Raw genomic sequence first — 19958 nt, 5'->3', positions numbered from 1 at the left:
GAAGAGTGTTGAGGAGATAGGTGATGGGAACTAGCCAGACTGTCCCAGGAGGGAAAAGAAACAGCGTAAACTGTCCTGCACATCTCATCCGTTACAACCCCTAGCTTGGCATGCTTTAGCGGCTATAATATCACATGACCATTTCATGATCACAACGCAATTCTGCTTATTGGGCATGTGCCTGTTGCATAAAAACCTATTAGTCCCCCTCCCCGGGTTCCTCGTCATGGACCAACACTCGGCAGTGCCAGGGCTTCTCCCATCTTCTCATTGCCTGGATCGGGATAACACTGGGGAACCCCCACATAGACACAGAGGTAATAAACGCCTTCTAACGATCGTTGTGTGCGTTGTATTTGTGTATCCGTCCCTGCCTGGGGCTAGGGCGGCGCCCCCACCTTGCACCCACCGTTGGCATAGTTGGCAGGATACACAAATAGCAATGCCGTGGTCTAAGAAGGCGAAGGCGGAAGGCGAGAGCCAGAGGAAAGTTGCTCGCCCTCGACTACCTGGATGGCCCCAGACTGAGCAGTGGGGGCCAGTAGCCGCATTACTTGCCACGTTGGCGGTCCCAGAGGACTGGCCGGAGCTGGCAAAAGGGGAAGACGTCACCCCGAAGGCAGCTGAATCTGCTTTGCGAGCTATACCCTTTCGGGCTGCCTCAGAAGCCTCTCAGAAGTTAGCAGCACGGCTTGGCTGGGCGTTGCTAACGGGTATTAGAGCCCTAGATAATGACGTAGTATCCTTGCAGCAGCAAGTGAAAGAGTTGGAAAAGGAGGTAGGGGATTGGCAAGATGCAAAAGCGATAGCCCAAGAAGTGATTACAGCACAAGCTGAGAAAAGCCAAGATTTAGCCCATAAGATGGAGCGGCTAGCTTTGTGGATGGCTAATAAGCGCCGCGGGCGTTATGGGAAGGTACCCGCTACTGTTTCTCAGGTGCGGGCGATCATAACTCGACCTTCCAGGGATGCAGAGGAGTGGGATGGTAATATTTGGAGTACCTTATCTGACTCGGAAATTCAGTCTGATATCGAGCAAGAACCCACTAACGCTCAGGTGTGGCCGCTTGTTCAGATGTGGGGGGGAGCAACAAATCAATAGGGATACCGTAGAGCAGTCAAGGACCGATATGCCAAAGGAATTACGTGAGCTTTTGAGTACATTTCAACAACAACCGGGGGAGTTATTACTAGCATGGATGGTGAGAGCCTGGAACAAGGGGGCTGCATCATTAACTTTACTAAGGGAAGAACTGGATTTAATGAGCCCGTTGTCCACGGATGCTCAAGTGCAGTATTCTCTCTCCCAGCTTACGCTTGCACGAGAGAGCACCGGTAACCCTGTAGTTGCTCCTTTGCTGTGTCAGTGGTTATGTGCCGCGGTGGTAGGGGCTTTCCTATCTATGGGTGACCTGGCCACCACGGTGGGGGCATGGCGTGCCGTGGAAAAAGGAATAAATATGTTGCAACAGTTGGGGGTAGCCACTGGATTAGTGGACGGTAGTGGCCCTGATGGTGTAGAAATAACTCGGCAAATGAAAACACAGCTATTAAAAGGGGCCCCAAGTGCCTTGAAACCACTGCTGTTAGGGATGGTGATGCCTGCTACTGGTACAGTAGGAGCGCTGGTGAATCATTTGCAAGACCTAGCTTTGGTGGGTGGGCCAGATTCTAAACACTGCCACAAGTGGTCCCACCCCCCATGGCAGTGGTCCCCGATATGGTGACTTTGTTAGAAGAAGTGGGCAAAAATTCGCAAGAATGGAAGGCTGTGGTGGATCTGGCAAATGCTTTTTTCTCTATCGCTATATCCCCAGCCTTGCAGCACCAATTTGCCTTCACTTGGAACGGTAAGCAGTATACATTCCAGGTCCTTCTGCAGGGATATAGGCATAGTCCCACTATACGTCATCACATGGTCGCTGCCGACCTCCCAACACCTCTCCCAGAGTGCACTAGTCATCATTGCATCGATGATATTTTGACAATGGGACCATCTGAAAATCAGGTGAAAGAGCAGCTAATGGCACTGACGCGTGCTTTCCAGGATAGGGGATGGGCTCTGAACCCCCAAAAGGTACAAGGACCAATTTCCAGGAGCAGCGTGGAGAGGACAAACGAAGGCCATTCCTGAAAAAGTGCCTAATACTGTCCAGCAATACCCTGTCCCTACGCCTGTAAAACAGCTGCAAGCTTTCCTAGGTCTCCTAGGATTTTGGCCAACTTTTATACCTCATTCAGCATACTCGATGCGGCCCTTGCAGCGTTTAACAAAGAAAAGCAGTCAGTGGCAGTGGACCAAAGAGCACCAGTGGGCTTTCAATTTGTGCAAGGAAGTGGCAGTTCAACACTGAGTTATTCACACCCTATGAAGGACAACCCTTTGAATTACAAGTTGCGATTATGGAAGATACAGTATCTGGGGGGTCATGGCAGCAATGTGCTCATGCACGGCATGAGCCCATAGGGTTCTGGTCCTGCTCATTGCAAGGAGCTACAGCAAATTACACCCCCTTAGAAAAACAACTCCTGGCAGTGGTATGGGTCCTGCAGGACACAGAACAAATTACTGGACGCAGTCACGTTACTGTGCATACACCCATCCCAGTTCAAGCGTGGGAAAATGATGACACTGTTAGAGCCCGTGTTGGAGTAGCCGAAGCTGCAACGCAATGGAAGTGGAAACACTATTTGCAGGCTCGACTGAAAGGGGGAAAGGAGGAGTTAAGCACCCCACATGCCACTTTCCTGGGAGAAGTACAGTTTGAGCACATGCCATTACTATCTGAACTGGAGGGTCTACCCCTTCCTGCCCCCCCGGCAGAAGTGTCACCGGTACAAGAAGCTCCTCCCTTTGAGATGTTGTCTCCTGAACAGCAGGAGTGGGCTGGGTTTTCCGATGGCAGTGCAGTGTATGCTTGGGCAGGAGAACGCACATGGCCTTCTGTGGCATACAACCCTGCCACAGACACTATCGGTTTGGCCTCCGACACAGGATACTCCAGTCAATGGGCTGAACTAAAAGCCGCAGCTACAGCTTTAGATGAAGGAGATGCACGCTATCTCTACACAGATAGTTGGGTGGTGTACAAAGCCCTGCAGGCTTGGCTGCCAGCATGGGCTGCCGCACAATGGAAAATACCTAATAGGGAACTTTGGGGAAGCTCCTTGTGGGAAAAAATTGGAGTATTGTGCAGACAAAAATTATTTCAGTACGACATGTTAATGCCCATCAAAAGCAAGAGACTCTTGAAACGCAATATAATACAGCGGTTGACCAGATGGCAACCCCCTCAGAGTTAAAACAGGCCCGACAAGCGCACGAACAGTCAGGGCATCGGGGCCCTGTCACCGCTCAAGCTTGGGACTTGTCACGAGGCCACCCCATGCTGGTGCTACACTGGCATAAGACTGCGCATGCTAATTGTTCCACCTGTTTGAAGGAAGTAAAAGTACCTCTAACTAGTACATATGGTCACTTTAAACAAGCTAAACAACCATTTACAACCTGGAAAATAGATTATGTAGGCCCACTGCCCCCTTCACAGGGAAGAAAGTGTATTCTAACCACCGTAAACACCTACACGACTCTTATGTATACATATCCCACCTCTCATGCAAATCAGTCCGCCACTGTACAAGGCTTGGAGCAACTGATGCATACCTATGGTATACCTAAAGAAATACAGAGTGATATTTCTGGCCATTTTTTCTCATCCTCCAGGTTCAGAGTTTCCTCTTTTTACACTGATTGGGTAGTAATTTACAGACAATTATAATACTCCTTACACACCATTTTACCACTACGCATGCTCAGGGCAGGGGTCTTCACCCGGGCATGGGGCTTTTTGACCAGTGGGCGGGATTTTTTGCATTACATGGAGGACAGGTCAGTTAGGGATACATGAGCTCTTTTGCCAAACTGGCAACACACAGCTAGAAATAAACCATTTTGATGTAACGTTTCTTTAGGGCTTTAGCAGTTCTAGGATGTCCCAAGGCCCAAGGAGGCCTGAAATGTTGGTCCCAAAGCAAAGGGGACAGAGGCAGTGGTGCCAGCAAGGAAGCGGGAGGCGGAATCCCAGCTGGACGGGGGAGGAGAGCTGGGGCACAGGCTTGGCACTGGAGCCCCCCGCCTGTCAGCAGCTGCCCCTGGGCCAGCTCCGGAAGTGCACAGCTGGCGCTAGCGCTGGCGCTGGAGCAGAGCGGCGGCAGCGGGGGCGGGAAGGAGAGCAGCGAGCGAGGCCGGAGCAGGCGCTGGCGCGGAGCTGCCGAGCAGCGAGGCGAGCGCAGGGGCGCGAGCGTGTGGGCAGAGAGCCGGGCTGCCCCCGAGGGGCTCCTCGAGGGCGGCAGCAGCACCCCCGGCCGCCAGCATGCCCGGGCTGCCCGCACAGGGCGGCGCCGGCGCCGGCGCCGGCGCGCGGAGGGAGCGCGGGCCGCCGCGGAGGCGCGCGGAGGGCGCCCCTGAGCTCACAGAGGGGCCCCGCGGTGCATTGTGCTGCGTTGTGCTGCGCGGTGTTGCGTTGTGCTGCGGGGCAGTGCGCTGCTTTGCGCTGCGGTGCGGTGCTTTCCGCTGCGGTGCAGTGCAGTGCGGTGCAGTGCGGTGCGGTGCTTTCCGCTGCGGTGCGGTGCTTTCCGCTGCGGTGCGTTGTGCCGCGCCGCGCCCCGCAGACGCCGCTCCGCGCGCGCGTTGCTCGAGGGCGCCGGCGGGGGGCGGCTGCTGGCGACGGGCAGCATGGTGCGAGCGCGGGGGGCGTCCGGCCCCGGGCGTCGCCTGCTGCTGCTGCTCGGCCTCCTGGCGGCCCTGCGTGCCCGGGACAGCCGGGCTGCTCCGCGGGCAGCGCCGGGCCCAGGTAGGGCGGGCGGGCGGCGACGGAGGCAGCGCCGCCCCCGCACGGCGCGGCGCGGCAGCCTGGGGGCCGCGGGGCCGGCCGGCGAGCGGCCGGGGCGGCCGGGGGCGGCGGGAGGCGCCTGCCGGGCTGCGGGGCGACGGGAGGCGGCGGCGGGGGCCGGGAGCGGCTCGGCGAGGCTCGTGGGGCCGCGGAGGGAGGGCGGCGCTGCGCGGGGCAGCGCGGTGCCGGCGCTGGGGCGGACCGGGCCGTACTAGCGGCGCGGGCAGGCGTCCGCGGGGCAGGCAGGACGCGGAACTCCCGCGGGGAGGCGCGGAGCGGCTGTGCCCTTGTCCCGGGGGTCCTTGCGGGGTGTTGGGTGTCGCCTCGACAGAGGATTATGGGAGCTGCCCGGTCCCAGCCAGCAGGTCCTGGGCTGCTCTTCAGGTGCGAGACTCTCGAGCTGCGCGTGTGTCCCCCATTGCCCTTCCATTACCAGCAGTTCACTTCTGCAGAGGTGTGTTGCAGCATGTAAAATTCCTGATGTCCCTGGAGGGAGGCCACTATATATATATGTACAGGTATATAGATAGATTGGTCTGTATATGTGACAGGTGCTGTTCCCATCTGTGTTTGGTTACAGATGTGGCTGTAGAGGATGGCTATCCTGTTTCTCGGCTGGGTGCTGGTTTTGAGCCTCAGGAGATTCCCACGGGTAAGTCTTCCATATTTACTTTCTTTGAGAGCTGCCAGGTGTCCCCCAACAGGTCTGCCAGGCCCCTTTGCAGCCCTGAGAGTCTCAACCTACTTATATGTCCCACGTGATTACATGATCCCTTTCCATTCCCAGCAATTCACTTATGAGGAAGTATATTGCAATATGTAATGAAAACATTTCCCATTGGTGTACAGATGTAGCCATGAGGAGGGCTTCTCTGGCTTCTCGGCTGGATCCTTTTCTAGAGCCTTGGCAGCATGCCACGGGTAAGTAAGTAGTCAGTATTTGGTTTACTTGAAAGAAGGAGCATTTACTTGTGCATATCTTGTTCGTGTGCCATTTAACTTAATGCTTTCTGTTTAGGTCCGCAAAGAGCACAGTATGAGGCCAAAATGGGAAAGTCCTCTCAGGAATCTTCTGAAGTCCTACAGGAAATCTTGAAGGACTTGGAGGGAGCAGCTGGTGGGTAGATTTCACTCTGTGCTAAGTGTAATCATTGTAAACTTGAGGTTTTAGAAACAGCTATGGATGAGCTGTGGCTTACGCAGGAGAAAGGGATCGATCAGAGCCTCCCCGCAGTGACGCACCACGTCACACCTCGCAGGCATTGGCAAGCCGCAGAGCTTGTTGAGGGTCTCTTATACGAGCGTGTTCTTCACCATGTTTGTGAAAGCGCCCTGAATATAGTGGCAAGAGCTTGGGGCTCAGTGTACTGTATGTGACTGTTATGCGTACTGTGTGGTGGAGTTGGCATGATGAGCCTTGGTTCTCAGAAGGCCTTTTCCCCCAGCTGAACCGGCTACAGCTTTTTCCTGCCCTCTTTGAAGGAAAGGATTCAATGTCATCGTGCCAATTCTCAAAAAGGCACCAAGTGGAGTGAGAATGAGAGGATCACATGCAATTGTCTCGTCTCCCCACCCGTACAGCAGGTGTTGCTGCCTGTATTGGTTATCGGGAAGATTTTGTGTGCTTTGATTTTTCTCTACAAAGGACACATTGGGCTAGTGACCAGGTGCCCACCCTGAAATGCCAGGTTTTGTTTCTGAGCTTTTTACTGAAGCCTTTTGAAAAGTATTGCCTCCTGAAGATACCATGAGGAAGTGATGAGGATCAGTTCCTTCTAATCAAGCTGTCTTGCTTTCTTTCCAAAGAGAATCATCAGGAGACCCTGGAGAAGGAGACCTTTCCGGCAGGAGGCAGTCACAGCCTGCCAGTCTCCGATGAAGAAAGAGAGGCAGTTCAAGCAACAGGCATGCCAGGTACTTGCTGTCCATTGTCATCCACTGCAGGAAATCAAAATCCCTGTGTGTCTGCAGGCTCTTCCCTTGGGGCCTGCTACTACACATCATGTCAGCGGCCAAATGTTAAAGTGTTAGGGCATTGGAAGTGTTCTAAAACAAGCCAGGAGCGGCTTTCTGAAGATGATTTCTGTCTCTGGTGTGCGGAGATGATTGCAATTAGTGTGCCAGACATGTACATATAAACCTTTGTGGGTCCTATTAGATAGCCTCACTTCCCACACCACGCAGCTCTCAGAGATTTTGGAGCTTTGCCATTTGGGGAAGGAGGCCGCGGGGGAGGGGGGTGCGCTGGGGGGTGCCGGGGGCCGGGGGCGAGAGCTGTGCCTGGTGCAGCACCTGGCGCTGGGTGACAGGAGCTGTCGTCCCCGCGGGGGTTTGCAGCGGTGCCTGGCAGCGATGGCGATGCCGGTGCTTGGCCGGATGCGGGACCGAAGGCTTGGGAAGATGCTGGAGGTGAGTCCTCAGGGGACCGTCCCTTCCCTGGCAAGACCAGAAGCATGCCTTTCCTGGCGCCGCTTTGGCCTTTCGCTGGCCGGGGAGCTCTTGTGTGGAGGTGCCGAGGGCCCGCGTGTTTGTCCTGGGGGTGCTTGAGGGCTGTCGTATAGCGCCCGGATGCAGGATTTGGAGAGCTGCCAGATCCCAGCCGACAGGTTCCCCCCGGCTCCTCTGCACTTGTGAGGCTCTCGACCCACATGTGTGACCTGGGGAAGGCTTCCGAGATCTGTGCTGGGTGCTTTGGCTTGCAGAGCACTGTTGCTGAGTCCCCCTGAGCCTGTGCTGCTTCCAGTGCCTGCTGCAAAGCCAGGGGGCACGGTGGGGTTGAGCCTAGAGCTTGTGTGAACTCCAGGGCACCCTTTCCCCCAGCAGCTCCGTGCCTGCTTAGATTTATGCCCATAGGGTGCCACTGCAGACACCCGCTAAGCGTTTGCAAGGTGCCCATGAGCGGAAGTACGGTGTGATTATATGTTCCCCACCACTCACCACCCTTCAAATCAGAAGTCATCTATGGAAATACATCATGAGAACTCCTCCCATCTGTGTTTGGTTACAGATGTGGCTGTATTTGATGATTATCCAGCCGCTCAGCTGCATCGTCTTGTTGAGCCTCTGGGTCTTCCCAGGGGTACGTAGTCAGTTTTTACGTCCCAGAAAGAATAAGAACTTTCTTTGTACTATTTTGTTCCTGTGAACTTGTACTTCATCCTTCTTCTCCAGGTCGTCCACGTGCTTTAGAGCCGCGAGGGGTCCCCAGGGGTAAGTTGTGAGCATTTCTTTCCTTTGAGAGCTGCCAGGTGCTGGGCAGAAGGTCATCTCTGCCCTCCACAGCTTTGAGACTCCCGACCTACATATATGTCCCATCGTGGCCCCCCTTCCATTCGCTACCATTGCTTTGTGAAGAAGTTGTAACGGGAAGAAGAATGTAATGGGAGCCATTCTCATGTGTTTGGGTACAGATGTGGCCGTGGGTGATGGAGATTTCTCTTCTTCTCTGGACCCTGGATTTGAACCTGGAGGTGAGTAGTCAGCAGATACTCAGTTGAAGAGAGAAGTATGTCTTTTCCGCCTCTGTAGTGCAGTCCGGAGGAAGCCAAGGTCTGCAGCACACATGTGCTGACCAAAGGGCAGCAGAACAACTAGGGGTAGTGCTGGTTCAGTCCTCCACCGGCCAGTGGGCTCCTGTGCGTGAGCAATGTAAACGATCCTTGTTGTCCTCCAGTCCTGAAGGTTGCCTGTTCGTAGAGTTCTGGTTTCCTTTGTTATGGAAGTTAGGCTTGTCGGCCACCATAACAGGGCTCGACCCTAGGTTCCCGCAGGTAAAGTTCAGAGCCAATCAAAATCAAAGCAAATTAAATAATTAAATTTTAATCACGTGCGTGCCGTAATTACAGCTCGAGCTGGGTGCCTCCAAAGAGGGACCCTAACAAAAACAAATCCTGGGCAATTATAGGTTTTTCAACTTAAATTTCCCACCCCTCACACAGTAGTTAGACCAATAGTAATTTTTAGGTCTGGGGTCTCCTGCTCCTCATTGGATCTCATCGTTGTTCCTAGGTAAGCTGTTTTTCTCCTTACCTTTGTTTTTTGCGGTCTCTGATGACGGTTGTACCTTTGTTGGGTCTTGCGGTTGTCTCCCAAGGTCTTATTTTTCAATGTTTTGACGTCTTCCCTTTCGGAGTGGGTGACACAGGAACGCAGACTGTGTGTGGCTTCCTTATCTTCCCAGCCTGAACGAGCTCTGAGGCACTGTTTTTTACTAAACTAGGTAAAGGTTCATTACTTTATCCAAGTGTGGCCTAAGGCTTCAGCAAATTTAGCTACTCATGCTAAGCAAGTTTTATATAAGTTGTGCTAAGCAGCTATCTCTAGACAGTTTCAATTCACTATTCTTTAACACCTTGGTGTACGTTAGAGACCTCCTCGGAAGAAAGCACCGTGGGGCTGTGTGTTTGTCGTGGGGGTGCTTGGGGGGCGCTGGGTAGCGCCTTGACAGAGCATTTGGAGAGGCAGCAGGGCCCAGGCAACAAGCGCCCCTGGCCCTCCTGCAGCTGGGAGACTCTTGGACTGCACGTGTGTCCCGCATTCCCCTTCCATTCACAGCAAGTCACTTCTGCAGAAGTATGTTGCACGACGTAATGAAAACTTGTCTTGTCTGTGTTTGCTTACAGGTGTTCCTGCAGGCGGTGGCCTTCTAGGTTCCCAGCTGGATCCCACTTCTGAGCCTCAGGGGCATGCCAGGAGTAAGTGGTGGAGATGTATTCACTTCCTGGGAGGAGCCTTTGGTTTCGGAGTTGTATTCACGGGCCGTGTAGCTTCAGTCCTTGGCCGAGGCTCATGCCTGCAAAAGAGCGGAGTGGGCTTTGGGAGGGCTTCAGAGATCTGCGCTTTGCCTGGCTCCTCCAGCCTTGTGCTTTTCCAGTGCCTACAGCAAAGCCAGCAGGCTTGCTGGGGTTGAGCTTAGGGCTCAGGTGAACTCCAGGGCATCCTTTCCCAGCATGCTTGCATTTGTAGGCACGTGGTACCTGTGCAGGCACCCGATGAGTGTTTGCCAAAGACTCAGGAGCGGAAGGGCAAGACGAGTGCCTTGCTGTAATGAGACGTTCCATGCTCATTCGCTACCATTCAAATCCGAAGCAGCATACAGAAATAGGTAATGAGAGCTCTGCTCATCTCTTTGGTTACAGATGTGGCCGCAGGAGATGGCTATGCAGCTTCTCATCTGGATGCCCATGTAGAATCTCTGGGGAATCGTACAGGTGAGTCGTGACTATTTGCCTACTCTTTTGGGTTATTTGAAAGAAGGAGCATTTACTTGTGCGTATCTTGTTCGTGTGCAGTTTAACTTAATACTTTCTGTTTAGGTCCTCGGCAGAGGAAGTATAAGGCCCAGAGAGGAAAGTCCTCTGAGAAGTATTCTAAACTCCTGCAGGAAATCTTGAAGGAGTTGCAGAGAGCAGCTGGTGGGTAGATTTCACTCTGTGTTAAGGGTAATCATTGTAAACTTGAGGTTTTGGAAACAGCTATGGATGAGCTGTGCCTTACGCAGGAGAAAGGGATTGATCAGAGCCTCGCCGCAGTGACACACCACGTCACACCTTGCAGGCATTGGCAAGCCGCAGAGCTTGTCGAGGGTCTCTTCTACAAGCGTGTTCTTCACTGCGTTTGTTAATGTTGAGGTACTAGAGTATGGGAGGTGTTCTAAAGCAAGGCAGGAGCGGCTTTCTGAAGATGACTTTTGTCTCTGGTCTGTGGAGATGCTTGCAATTAGTCTCTGGGGAATCCCGGAGGTGAGGTGTGACTATTGGTTTACTGTGAGAGCCGCCGTGTCCCTAGCCAAAGGTCAGGTAGGCCCCTCGGCCACTGTGCAACTCTAGGCCTACCCAGGGCATAGCAACATCCCTTTCAGTGCACTAGAGTTCCTTTACGAACAGGTGCATTGCCCCAGGTATTTTACCGTCTTCTCCTCCGTGTGTAATTACAGATGTCCCTCAAGTCAGTGAAGCTTCTGCAGCTTCTCAGGGGCTGAAGCCTCTGCTTGAGCCTCAGGGAGATCGCAGGGGTAAGTAATCTGTCTTCCTTTCCTTTTGATTTTTCTATTAGTATTTTCTCCTTTTCCCTCTTTTATTGCCCTCCTGGGGAATGCAAGGTGCCCAGCACACATGCCCTCCCTGAAGCCCAGGGGCACAGGTAGGGGTAGCGCTGGTTCAGGCTTTCACTGGCCAGTGGGCTCTTGCCCCTGAGAAGTGTCAATGAGCTTTCTTGTCCGCCGCTGCCAAGAGACCAGAATCAGCGATAGCAACACCACAGCATGTAAAATTGCCTGGAAATCCCAGCCACCCAGTGAGATTATCAGTCCTGCAGAACCCAGGCATGTATGGGATTGTCTCCTTTCCTGCAGGCCTTGCTGGTGACAAAGATGCCGAGGCTGCAGCTCATAAAGGCCGACGAAAGCAGCGTTTGGTCCTGAGCACTGCAGTCTCGGGCTCCATACTGTTTGCCGTAGTACTGACATGTGTAGTTACTTTCCGGCTGAGGAAGAGAAAACAGTGAGTTGTTCTTTTCCGACATTCTTTAGTACATGGCTGCTCTTAGCAGCGAAGCATGTGTAGGGATAGTATGGTGGAGTGCCTGGTGAGCTGTTGAGAGGACTCTGTTGAGACGTCTGCTGTTAGCTTTCTTAGGTGGACTCTTCCTTCCTGGCAGTGAGTACTCTTTTCCTGAAAGCCATTCTCGTTGTTGCAGGGAAGCTAATCCTGCCGCTGCCTCCAACAGAGAGGAGTCAAGTACAGAGGAAGGCAGAGCAAAACCAGGGAGCAGAACAGAAAAGGATGAACTTGCCGTAGAAAATGAAAATCTCAACAGCAGCTCCAGGCGACTTCCGGTGCCTATCCCGAACAGAATAAAAAACCTGTGCCCATTCCGAAGAGAATAAAAAACCTGTTGGGCTAGAATGGTGCGAGTCCTTGGCTGTTTGGTCCTTTGTGTCTGGATGTAATGCACAGCGCTTACGGCAGGGTTGGATGAGGGAGAGGGGCTGTCAGAGAGTTGCCCTGCATCAAGGGCTGCCCTCGGTCTCCTCATCACTGTAGTTTCCCAGCTCGGGCTGTCCTTAAGGATTCATTCATCCGAATGGGGGAGCATGGAGGAGCCTTGGAGTGCAAGTGAACTCACTGGGAGTGCCCCGCTGAATCCTGGTGGATTTGGGGACCGAGAGGGGAAGGAGGCGCTGCGAAGGATGGCCATGCAGCTCTGAGCAATGGGTTAGAGGAGTGCTAAAGTGAGATGAGAGGCTGCTGGGGGTTAGTGCAATGGTCTTCTGTGCGCAGAAGCTGACCGTCTTCAAGTAGAGCAAAGTGAGAGGGGGCTGTTCGGGCAAGAGAGTAAAAAGGACTGTGATAGGAAGAACAATACTGGCCTTAGAAATGGCACAAAAGGTAACCAAAAGAAATGGCATTGCTCTGCTCCCAAACACTGAAGCCGTGAATATTGGCGGTAAGGCAGAAAAGGGAATACAGCTGTATTTGGAGGAAAGCCCAGGCTCCTCTGTGCTCTCTGTTAAGGGGGCAAAAGTGGACTCCTAGCTTTCCAGAGGACCACAGGCAAACAGTTGCCGCCTCAAAAAACATTTGTCACCCCTACTGCCAGCTTGCAGGAGAGGGCAAGGAGTAAAGGCCCTCGTAGGATCCCATAGGAAGGCCACGGCAAGGTGCAGCCCCAGCACCTGCAGTGTCCCTGGGGAAGCTCACGTGGCCCTGAGAAACCTGGTGAGGGAAGGGCGTAGGACAGGAAAGGCAAGCGGTGAGATTTGAGCATGTTTCTCAGGTGGCCCAGCAACCCTTTGCCTCTGGGATCAGAAGAACCAGCTCTTCCTGTAGGCAGTGGTCTTCCAGCTTCTCAGTTGAATCTGCTTTTTGAGCATCAGGGGGATGCCAGGGGTAAGTGGTCAAGATCAATTCACTTTATGGAAGGAGCCTTTGCTTTTTGGTATTTTGTTCATGTGACGTTGGACTGAATAAGTCCTGGGCCAATTCTTAGACACACAAAAGAGCAGAGGGGAAGCTGGGAAGGCTTCCGAGATCTGCGCTGGGAGCTTTGGTGCGCGGAGTGCTGTTGGCGAGCTGCTCTGATGCTGTGCTGCTTCCAGTGCCTGCTGCAAAGCCAGGGGGCACGGTGGGGTTGAGCCCCAGAGCTTGTGTGAACTCCAGGGCATCCCTTCCCCCAGCAGCTCCATGCCTGCTTAGATTTATGCCCATATGGTGGCACTGCAGGCACCCGCTAAGTGTTTGCAAGATGCGCATGAGTGGAAGCGTGGTGAAATTATATGTTCCCTGTCGTTCACCACCATTCGAATCAGAAGAGTGTGGAAATACGTACCGAGAACTGTTCCCACGCGTGTTTGGTTACAGACGAGGCTGTGGTTAATGGTTATCCCGGTTCTCGCCTGGATCCCGTTGCTGAGGCTCGGGGTCTTCCCAGGGGTACGTAGTCACCTTTTCCTTACCTGCAAGAATAAGAACGTCCTTTGTAGTATGTAGTTCATGTGCAATTGTACATCATGCTTCCTCTTCAGGTGGTCCAAGAGTTGTTGAACCTCGCAGGGGTGCCAGGGGTAAGTTGTGAGCGTTCCTTTACTTTGAGAGCTGCCAAGTGCCAGGCAAAAGGTGACGCCTGCCCCTCCACAGCTCTGAGACTCTCGACCTGCTAATAGGTCCCATGTCACTGCCTGGCCCCCCTTCCATTCAGTGCAACTGCTGCGTGGAGCAATCTGTACCAGCTTGTAAGGAAACCTTGTCACCAATGCGTTCGGTTTGTGCTCTGCCTATAGGCGATGGTTACCAAACTTTTCAGCGGTATCCAGTTCTCATGCCTCAGGAGGATCCCCGGGGTAAGTAGTCAAGCTTTATTCACTTCACAGAATAAGCTTTTACCTTTGAAAATGTTCTTCATATGGCACAGACCTGAGTAAGTCCTTGGCTGCTGCTCAGACACTCCCAATAGTAGAGTGGGACTTGGGTGGCCTTCAGCTATCTGCCGCGGTGTGCTTTTCCTTGGGAAGGCTTTGTGCTGCTCGCAGTGCCTACTGCAAAGGCCACAGGCTTGTTGGGGTGGAGTTACAGCTTGCGTGAACTCCAGGGCATCCTTTCCCCCAGCAGCTCTGTGCAGGCTTCAGTTTGTACCCATAAAAATCTGCAGAAGTATATGGCAACATATAGATAACGGGAACTGTTCCCATGTGTGTTTGGTTGAAGCTGTGGCCGTAGGGAGTGGAGATCCCTCTTCTGCTCTGGAGCCTGGCCTGGAGACTCCGAGACATCATGGAGGTGAGCAGTCAGCAGATACTCGGTTGAAAAAATAAGCATTTCTTTTCTCACTTTGTTGTGCCCTCTGGACAATGCCAAGGTCCGCAACAGCCGTGCCCTGCTGGCAGGCTAGAGAAACAGTTAGGGGTAGCGCTGGTTCAGTCTTGCACTGGCCAGTGGGCTTCTGTGCATGAGGAATGTAAATGATCCTTGTTGTCCTCCAGTCCTGAAGGTTGCCTGTTCGTAGAGTTCTGGCTTCCTTGGTGTATGTTAGAGACCTCCCCAGAAGAAAGCACCAAGGGGCTGTGTGTTTGTCCTGGGGTGCTTGCGGGGTGTTGGATAGTGTGTTGACAGAGGATTTGGAGAGGTGCCAGGTCCCAGGCAGCAAGTCTCCCTGGCCCTCCTGCAGCTGGGAGACTCTCAACCTGCGTGTGTCCCCCCATTGCCCTTCCAGTCACTGCAATTCACTTCTGCAGAAGAGTGTGGCAACCTGTAATGAAAACTTGTCTGTGTTTGCTTACAGGTGTTCCTGTAGGCAGTGGCCTCCCAGCTTCTCATCCGGATGCCACTGTTATGCCTCAGGGGCGTGCCAGGGGTAAGTGGTCAGGACTGATTCCCTTCCAGGAATGAGCAGGATTTTTCACTATTTGATTCATGGGCCATGTAGCTTAAGTCCTTGGCTGGTGCTCCTAGAGGCAAAAGAGCCAAGAGGGATTTGGGAGGGCTTCAGAGATGTGTCCCAGGGTGCTTTGTGTGGCCAAGTGGTGTTTGCTAGCTGCTGCAACCTTGTGCTTCTTCCAGTGCCTGCAGCAAAGGCAGCAGGCTTGTTGGGGTTGAGTTTAGAGCTTGTGTGAAGTCCAGGGTGTCCTTTCCCCAAGCAGCTCCCTGCATGCTTCCATTGGTACGCAGATGGTGCCTGTGCAGGCGCCCGGTAAGCGTTTGCAAAATGCCCAGGAGTGGAAGGGCGAGACAAGTGCCTTGGTGTAATTAGAGGCTCACGAGCCCACGCTCATTCGCTGCCATTCCAATCTGAAGAAGCCTACGGAAAGTACTAGGGCATTGGAAGTGTTCTACAACAAGGCGGGAGCGGCTTTCTGAAGATGACTTTTGTCTCTGGTGTGTGGAGATGATATGCACATCTCTGACATGCTAATTAAATAAACCTTTGTGGATCCTGTGAGATAGCCTCACTTCCCACACCCCGCAGCTCCCAGGGATTTTGGAGCTTTGCCGTGTGATGACTGAGGCGGTTTTAACCCCACTGAGCACATGTTAGCAAACATGACTCTTAATCAACTCGATCTCCTGCTGTGTCTGCATCTCAGAACTTGCAGGGAGTCCCTAGAGGCCCTAGGCACAAAAGGTGCACCGAGTGGGATCCCTGCTGTGAAAGGAGGCCCAAAGCGATGCCCTGATTCAGGGGTCAGGCAGGAGGGAAGCTTGTCTGTCCTTCTGCATGCTGTGTGCCTGAGCAGTGCTGAGGCTTTCCCTCTCTCTGATTCTTCATAGTGCTTCCAAGCGTGTCACAGCCTGGAGAAGCTCCCCACGGCAGGAAATACGCCTTTTTTCCAACACACCAAGGTACTGAGCAGTCTTGCAGGGATGCCTAAGTGAGAGAGGAGTCCTGGAAATGTGGAGCATGCGAGTTGTGTTTGGAAGAGCAGAGGGCAGAGGAAGGGGAGGTGGTGCCTGTGTGAGAGAAAAAGCAAAGGGAGAGAGCCAGGTTCAGGTGTCTCCTTGGCCGCAGGCAGACGCAGAGGAGCCCGTTCTGCCTGCTGGGCTGGGGAGTGCCGCCAGCACAGTTAGGGGTGGTGCTGGTTCAGACTTTCACCGGCCAGTGGGTTCTTGCCCATGAGACGTTTCAGTGAACTTTCTTGTCCGCCGCTGCCAAGAGGCCAGAATCAGTGATAGTAACAACACGGCATGTAAAATTGCCTGGGAATCCCAACCACACAGTGAGATTATCAGTCCTGCAGAACCCAGGGATGTATGGGATTGTCTCCTTTCCTCCAGGTCTTGGTGGTGAAAAAGATGCCGAGGCTGCAGCTCATAAAGGCCGACGAAAGCAGTGTTTGGTCTTCACTGCAGCAGTCTCGGATTCGTTGCTGCTTGGGGTACTGCTGACCTGTAAAGTCATTTCCCTGCTGAGGAAGAGAAAACAGTGAGTTGTTCTTTTCCGATGTTCTTTAGTACATGGCCGCTCTTAGCAACGAAGCATGTGTAGGGATAGTATGGTGGAGTGCCTGGTGAGCTGTTGAGAGGACTCTGTTGAGACGTCTGCTGTTAGCTTTCTTAGGTGGACTCTTCCTTCCTGGCAGTGAGTACTCTTTTCCTGAAAGCCATTCTCGTTGCTGCAGAGAAGCGGTACCAGCTAATCCTGCCGCTGCCTCTGACAGACAAGAGCCCAGTATGGAGGAAGGAAGAGCAAAGCTAGAAAGCAAAAGAAAAAAGGATGAGTTTACTATAGGAAATGAAAATCTCAACAGCAGCTCCAGGCGACTTCCGGTGCCTATCCCGAACAGAATAAAAAACCTGTGCCCATTCCGAAGAGAATAAAAAACCTGTTGGGCTAGAATGGTGCGAGTCCTTGGCTGTTTGGTCCTTTGTGTCTGGGTGTAATGCACAGCGCTTACGGCAGGGTTGGATGAGGGAGAGGGGCTGTCAGAGAGTTGCCCTGCATCAAGGGCTGCCCTCGGTCCCCTCATCACTGTAGTTTCCCAGCTCGGGCTGTCCTTAAGGATTCATTCATCCGAATGGGGGAGCGTGGAGGAGCCTTGGAGTGCAAGTGAACTCACTGGGAGTGCCCCGCTGAATCCTGGTGGATTTGGGGATCGAGAGGGGAAGGAGGCGCTGCGAAGGACGGCCGTGCAGCTCTGAGTTATGAGTGAGTTAGAGGAGTGCTAAAGTGAGACCAGAGGCTGCTGGTTGTTAGCACAGTGGTCTTCTGTGCACAGAAGCTGAACGTCTCCAAGTGGAGGAAAGCGAGAGGGGGCTGGTTGGGAAAGAGAGGAAGGCCATGGGAGGAAGGTGCAGCCCCAGCACCTGCAGTGTCCCTGGGGAAGCTCACGTGGCCCTGAGAATCCTGGTGAGGGAAGGGCATAGGACAGGAAAGGCAAGCGGTGAGATTTGAGCATGTTTCTCAGGTGGCCCAGCAACCCTTTGCCTCTGGGATCAGAAGAACCAGCTCCTCCCTCTTCCCTGCATGTTCATCAAGTGCTGCAGGATTTGCTCTGCACGCTGCACTAAGGGACAGGCATTCAAGCAGCAGTTTCATTTTCCCCTCGAGCTTTGTCCAATACCATTCTCTTCTCCTCAGGGGCAAGCAAAGTATTTAAAAGCACCTGTAAATCCTGCCAGGCTGGATTATGATTCGCAATTATCATTTTAAAGGATCGATAGATACATCTTTTCTGGATTTTCTTGGTATGACCCGTCAGTCTCCCCTCACGAGGCTCAGCCAGTTAAGGACTAGGACCACCACTTCCGAGAGCAGCACTGCTCACAGGAAGATGTTCAGGCACTGGGTCTCAAAGCACAAGCCGCCCAAACCAAGGGAATCCTTCCTGCGCTGGGTGTGAGCTGGCAGGCAGAGGTGGTTGTGGTGGCTCCTCAGCACAAGGAGAGGCAAGGGGAGGAAGGAGCTCAGGGTTAGGACACTGCAGGAGGCCTCCAGAAACACAGAAGCCAAAGCCTAATCCTGCCACAGGCTCCTGGAGAGGCGGGGAAAATCCCACCTCCTCAGCAGCTGGCTGGGAAACGCCCCCGATGCCACCACTTCTAAAGCAGAGGCTTTAACACAGGAACTCCTAGCGCGAGGCCACCGAGAGAGTGTGGCCAGAGGAAGGGCCACTTGCAACGCCTCGCACATCCCAATGCCCGTGCTTTTCAGACTTCAGAGCTGCACTATTGCCCTGCCATAAACCAAGGAGCAAAAGCAAGCCTCAAGCTGTAATGGGCAGAGCTGTGCAGGACGTGGGCTCCTCCAGCACACCCAGCTCAGCCTTTTAAGGAGAGCTCCCCTGGCTCCCTGGATGGGCGCTGCAGGGCAACGGCCCCTGCGCCACTGCCCCCAACCTCCCAGGCCAGCCCCACAAGGCTTTCTCAGGTTGCAGCAACAAGTTTAAAGTCCAGCTTAAAACCACTGCTTGCTTCCAAAGGACCTATTTGCGCTGGGCCACACCTACAGCAGCAACTAGCACCACAGAACAGCAGAGGATCTGCTGAGTGGGGCAGTGGGTGCTGCAAACCCAGTGACTAGCCCGTATGCCTTTGGAGGGGGCGTCATTTGGGGCTAGCTCTCCTCTGGTCTCAGCACTGAGCACCCGGCAGCAGTCAGGACCCAGGAGGCACCGGCCTGCAGCCCACCTTCCCCTTCAGCTCCAGCCAAGGGGCTGGATGCACAGGATGGAGCAAAGCTCAGCAGGTAGGGAGCGTGGGAAGACTCCCCTCAGCAGCTCGCTCCTGATCTCCGCTGAAACGCTCGTGTGGACGTATCCAAAGGGAGAGCACCCAGTGGCCTTCAGACATGACAGAGGCTGCCCAGGCAGGGACTGGCCAATAATTTAGAGGCCAGAAGCGGAGAAGCAGATCCGATGGTGCAAACGGCCTGACAGAAGTGCTGTGAAGTGCTGTGCGCATGCTGAGCAGGTGCTGAGTTGCCACTCTGATGCTCTGAAACCACTGTACCCTGACAAGGTGCAATGCAAAGAGCGATGTGAAAGGGCTGAAAGCAGCCCCAACAGCTCTAGGTCAAGCGCGGTATTAGTATCACTCAAAATGCCTTTGGCAGGATTTATTACTGCAGACAACAGGTACCAGAGAAGGTAAAAGGCCTCCTCTGTCGGGGGTGTTGTGTAGGGACGTTCTGAAGAAGGTTACGATTCACAAGGCTGTCAAAGAATATTGAACTGAAACTGTCTACAGGTAGCTGCTTAGCCCAACTTATATTAAACTTGCTTAGCATGAGTAGCTAGGATCTATCAGGAGTAGTTAGGAACCCGCTTGAGGAAAGTAGTCAACCCTTGTTCGCCTTTCCATGGAAAGGGCAACAACGGACGTGGACGCACCTCCCACAAGGGTTCACTGGGTCTCCCACCATTTCCTCACAAATATTAAGGAATGATTTAAAAGATGTAGAATTCCCGGGTGGGTCAACTCTCAGGCAATATGTAGACGATTTACTGAGAGCAGGTAAGGATGAAGATACCTGTAGAATAGACTCTGCATATCTGTGTCCTACTTCAACAGAAAAAGGTCCCTGGGCAGCTCCGTTTAAAGTCCAGCCGTGTCAAAAAGAGGCAAAATACTTGGGGTTCATTCTCAGAGAAGGGCAACGACTAGTAGATCCAGAGAGAGTAGATGCTGTCATAAAACTGCCCCGTGCAGTAACACAGAAACAGTTAGGAGGATCTTTTGGAGCTGTGGGATGTTGCAGACCATGGATTCCTGGGTTGGGAGAATTAGCAAAACCCCTGACAGAGGCTGCTGGAAAGGAAGAAGCAGAACCCATTGCGTGGGGCCCCGAAGGAGAGCAAGCTTTTAGAACTATGAAAGGAGCTTTGGCATCCGTGCCTGCTCTCGGGCTCCCAGATTATACAAAGTCCTTCAATTTATAGGTACATGAATGTAAGGGGATTGCCAGCAGAGTAATGAGGCAAAAATTAGGACCCCCCCAGAGACCAGTAGCATATTCTGCTCAGCTAGATTCGGTTGCAGCAGGGGCACCAGCCTGCATCAAATCGGTGGCGGCAGCAGCAGCAATAGTTGAGAGAAGCTGCCCTCTCATTCTGGGGCACCCTGTCACAGCTTATGT

General features: G+C 53.4%; 1 protein-coding gene and 1 long non-coding RNA gene across 7 annotated transcripts; both read left to right on the top strand.

The window, feature by feature from the left end:
- Positions 1–3837: 3837 nt before the first annotated feature.
- Positions 3838–11791, top strand: LOC135323788 (uncharacterized). 6 transcript variants are annotated; one of them, XM_064498447.1, is made up of 15 exons: positions 3838–3889; positions 5473–5544; positions 5742–5813; positions 5911–6009; positions 6699–6806; positions 7230–7301; positions 7900–7971; positions 8064–8102; positions 8303–8362; positions 9515–9586; positions 10031–10102; positions 10208–10306; positions 10828–10905; positions 11245–11392; positions 11589–11791. In XM_064498447.1, the coding sequence occupies exons 3-15, from the start codon at positions 5750–5752 to the stop codon at positions 11776–11778; spliced, it is 1173 nt and encodes a 390-aa protein (XP_064354517.1). In that variant the 5' UTR covers positions 3838–3889; positions 5473–5544; positions 5742–5749; the 3' UTR covers positions 11779–11791. The 6 variants fall into 6 exon arrangements, with proteins under 6 accessions (XP_064354517.1, XP_064354497.1, XP_064354504.1 ...); XM_064498427.1 differs by lacking the exon at positions 3838–3889 and adding an exon at positions 4593–4853; XM_064498434.1 differs by lacking the exons at positions 3838–3889; positions 8303–8362 and adding an exon at positions 4593–4853.
- Positions 11792–12479: 688 nt separating this feature from the next.
- Positions 12480–14719, top strand: LOC135329644 (uncharacterized). Its single transcript, XR_010391191.1, has 5 exons — positions 12480–12781; positions 13253–13324; positions 13417–13731; positions 14096–14167; positions 14670–14719. It is a non-coding gene; the product is annotated as an uncharacterized LOC135329644 (long non-coding RNA).
- Positions 14720–19958: the final 5239 nt, after the last annotated feature.

This window comes from Dromaius novaehollandiae, chromosome 1 (genome assembly GCF_036370855.1).
Source record: "Dromaius novaehollandiae isolate bDroNov1 chromosome 1, bDroNov1.hap1, whole genome shotgun sequence".
NCBI lineage: Eukaryota > Metazoa > Chordata > Aves > Casuariiformes > Dromaiidae > Dromaius > Dromaius novaehollandiae.
The sequence above is the reverse complement of the archived record's forward strand: the minus strand, read 5'-3'. Positions and strand labels throughout refer to the sequence as shown.

What these genes read in the sequence shown, in the direction of transcription:
- LOC135323788 (XM_064498427.1), top strand. Translation starts at nt 4,736, where the DNA reads ATGGTGCGAGCGCGGGGGGCGTCCGGCCCCGGGCGTCGCCTGCTGCTG. An exon ending in GCCTCAGGAGATTCCCACGG is followed by an intron (nt 5,545 to 5,741) that starts GTAAGTCTTCCA and finishes ATTGGTGTACAG; the next exon opens with ATGTAGCCATGAGGAGGGCT. An exon ending in GGCTTGGGAAGATGCTGGAG is followed by an intron (nt 7,302 to 7,899) that starts GTGAGTCCTCAG and finishes GTTTGGTTACAG; the next exon opens with ATGTGGCTGTATTTGATGAT.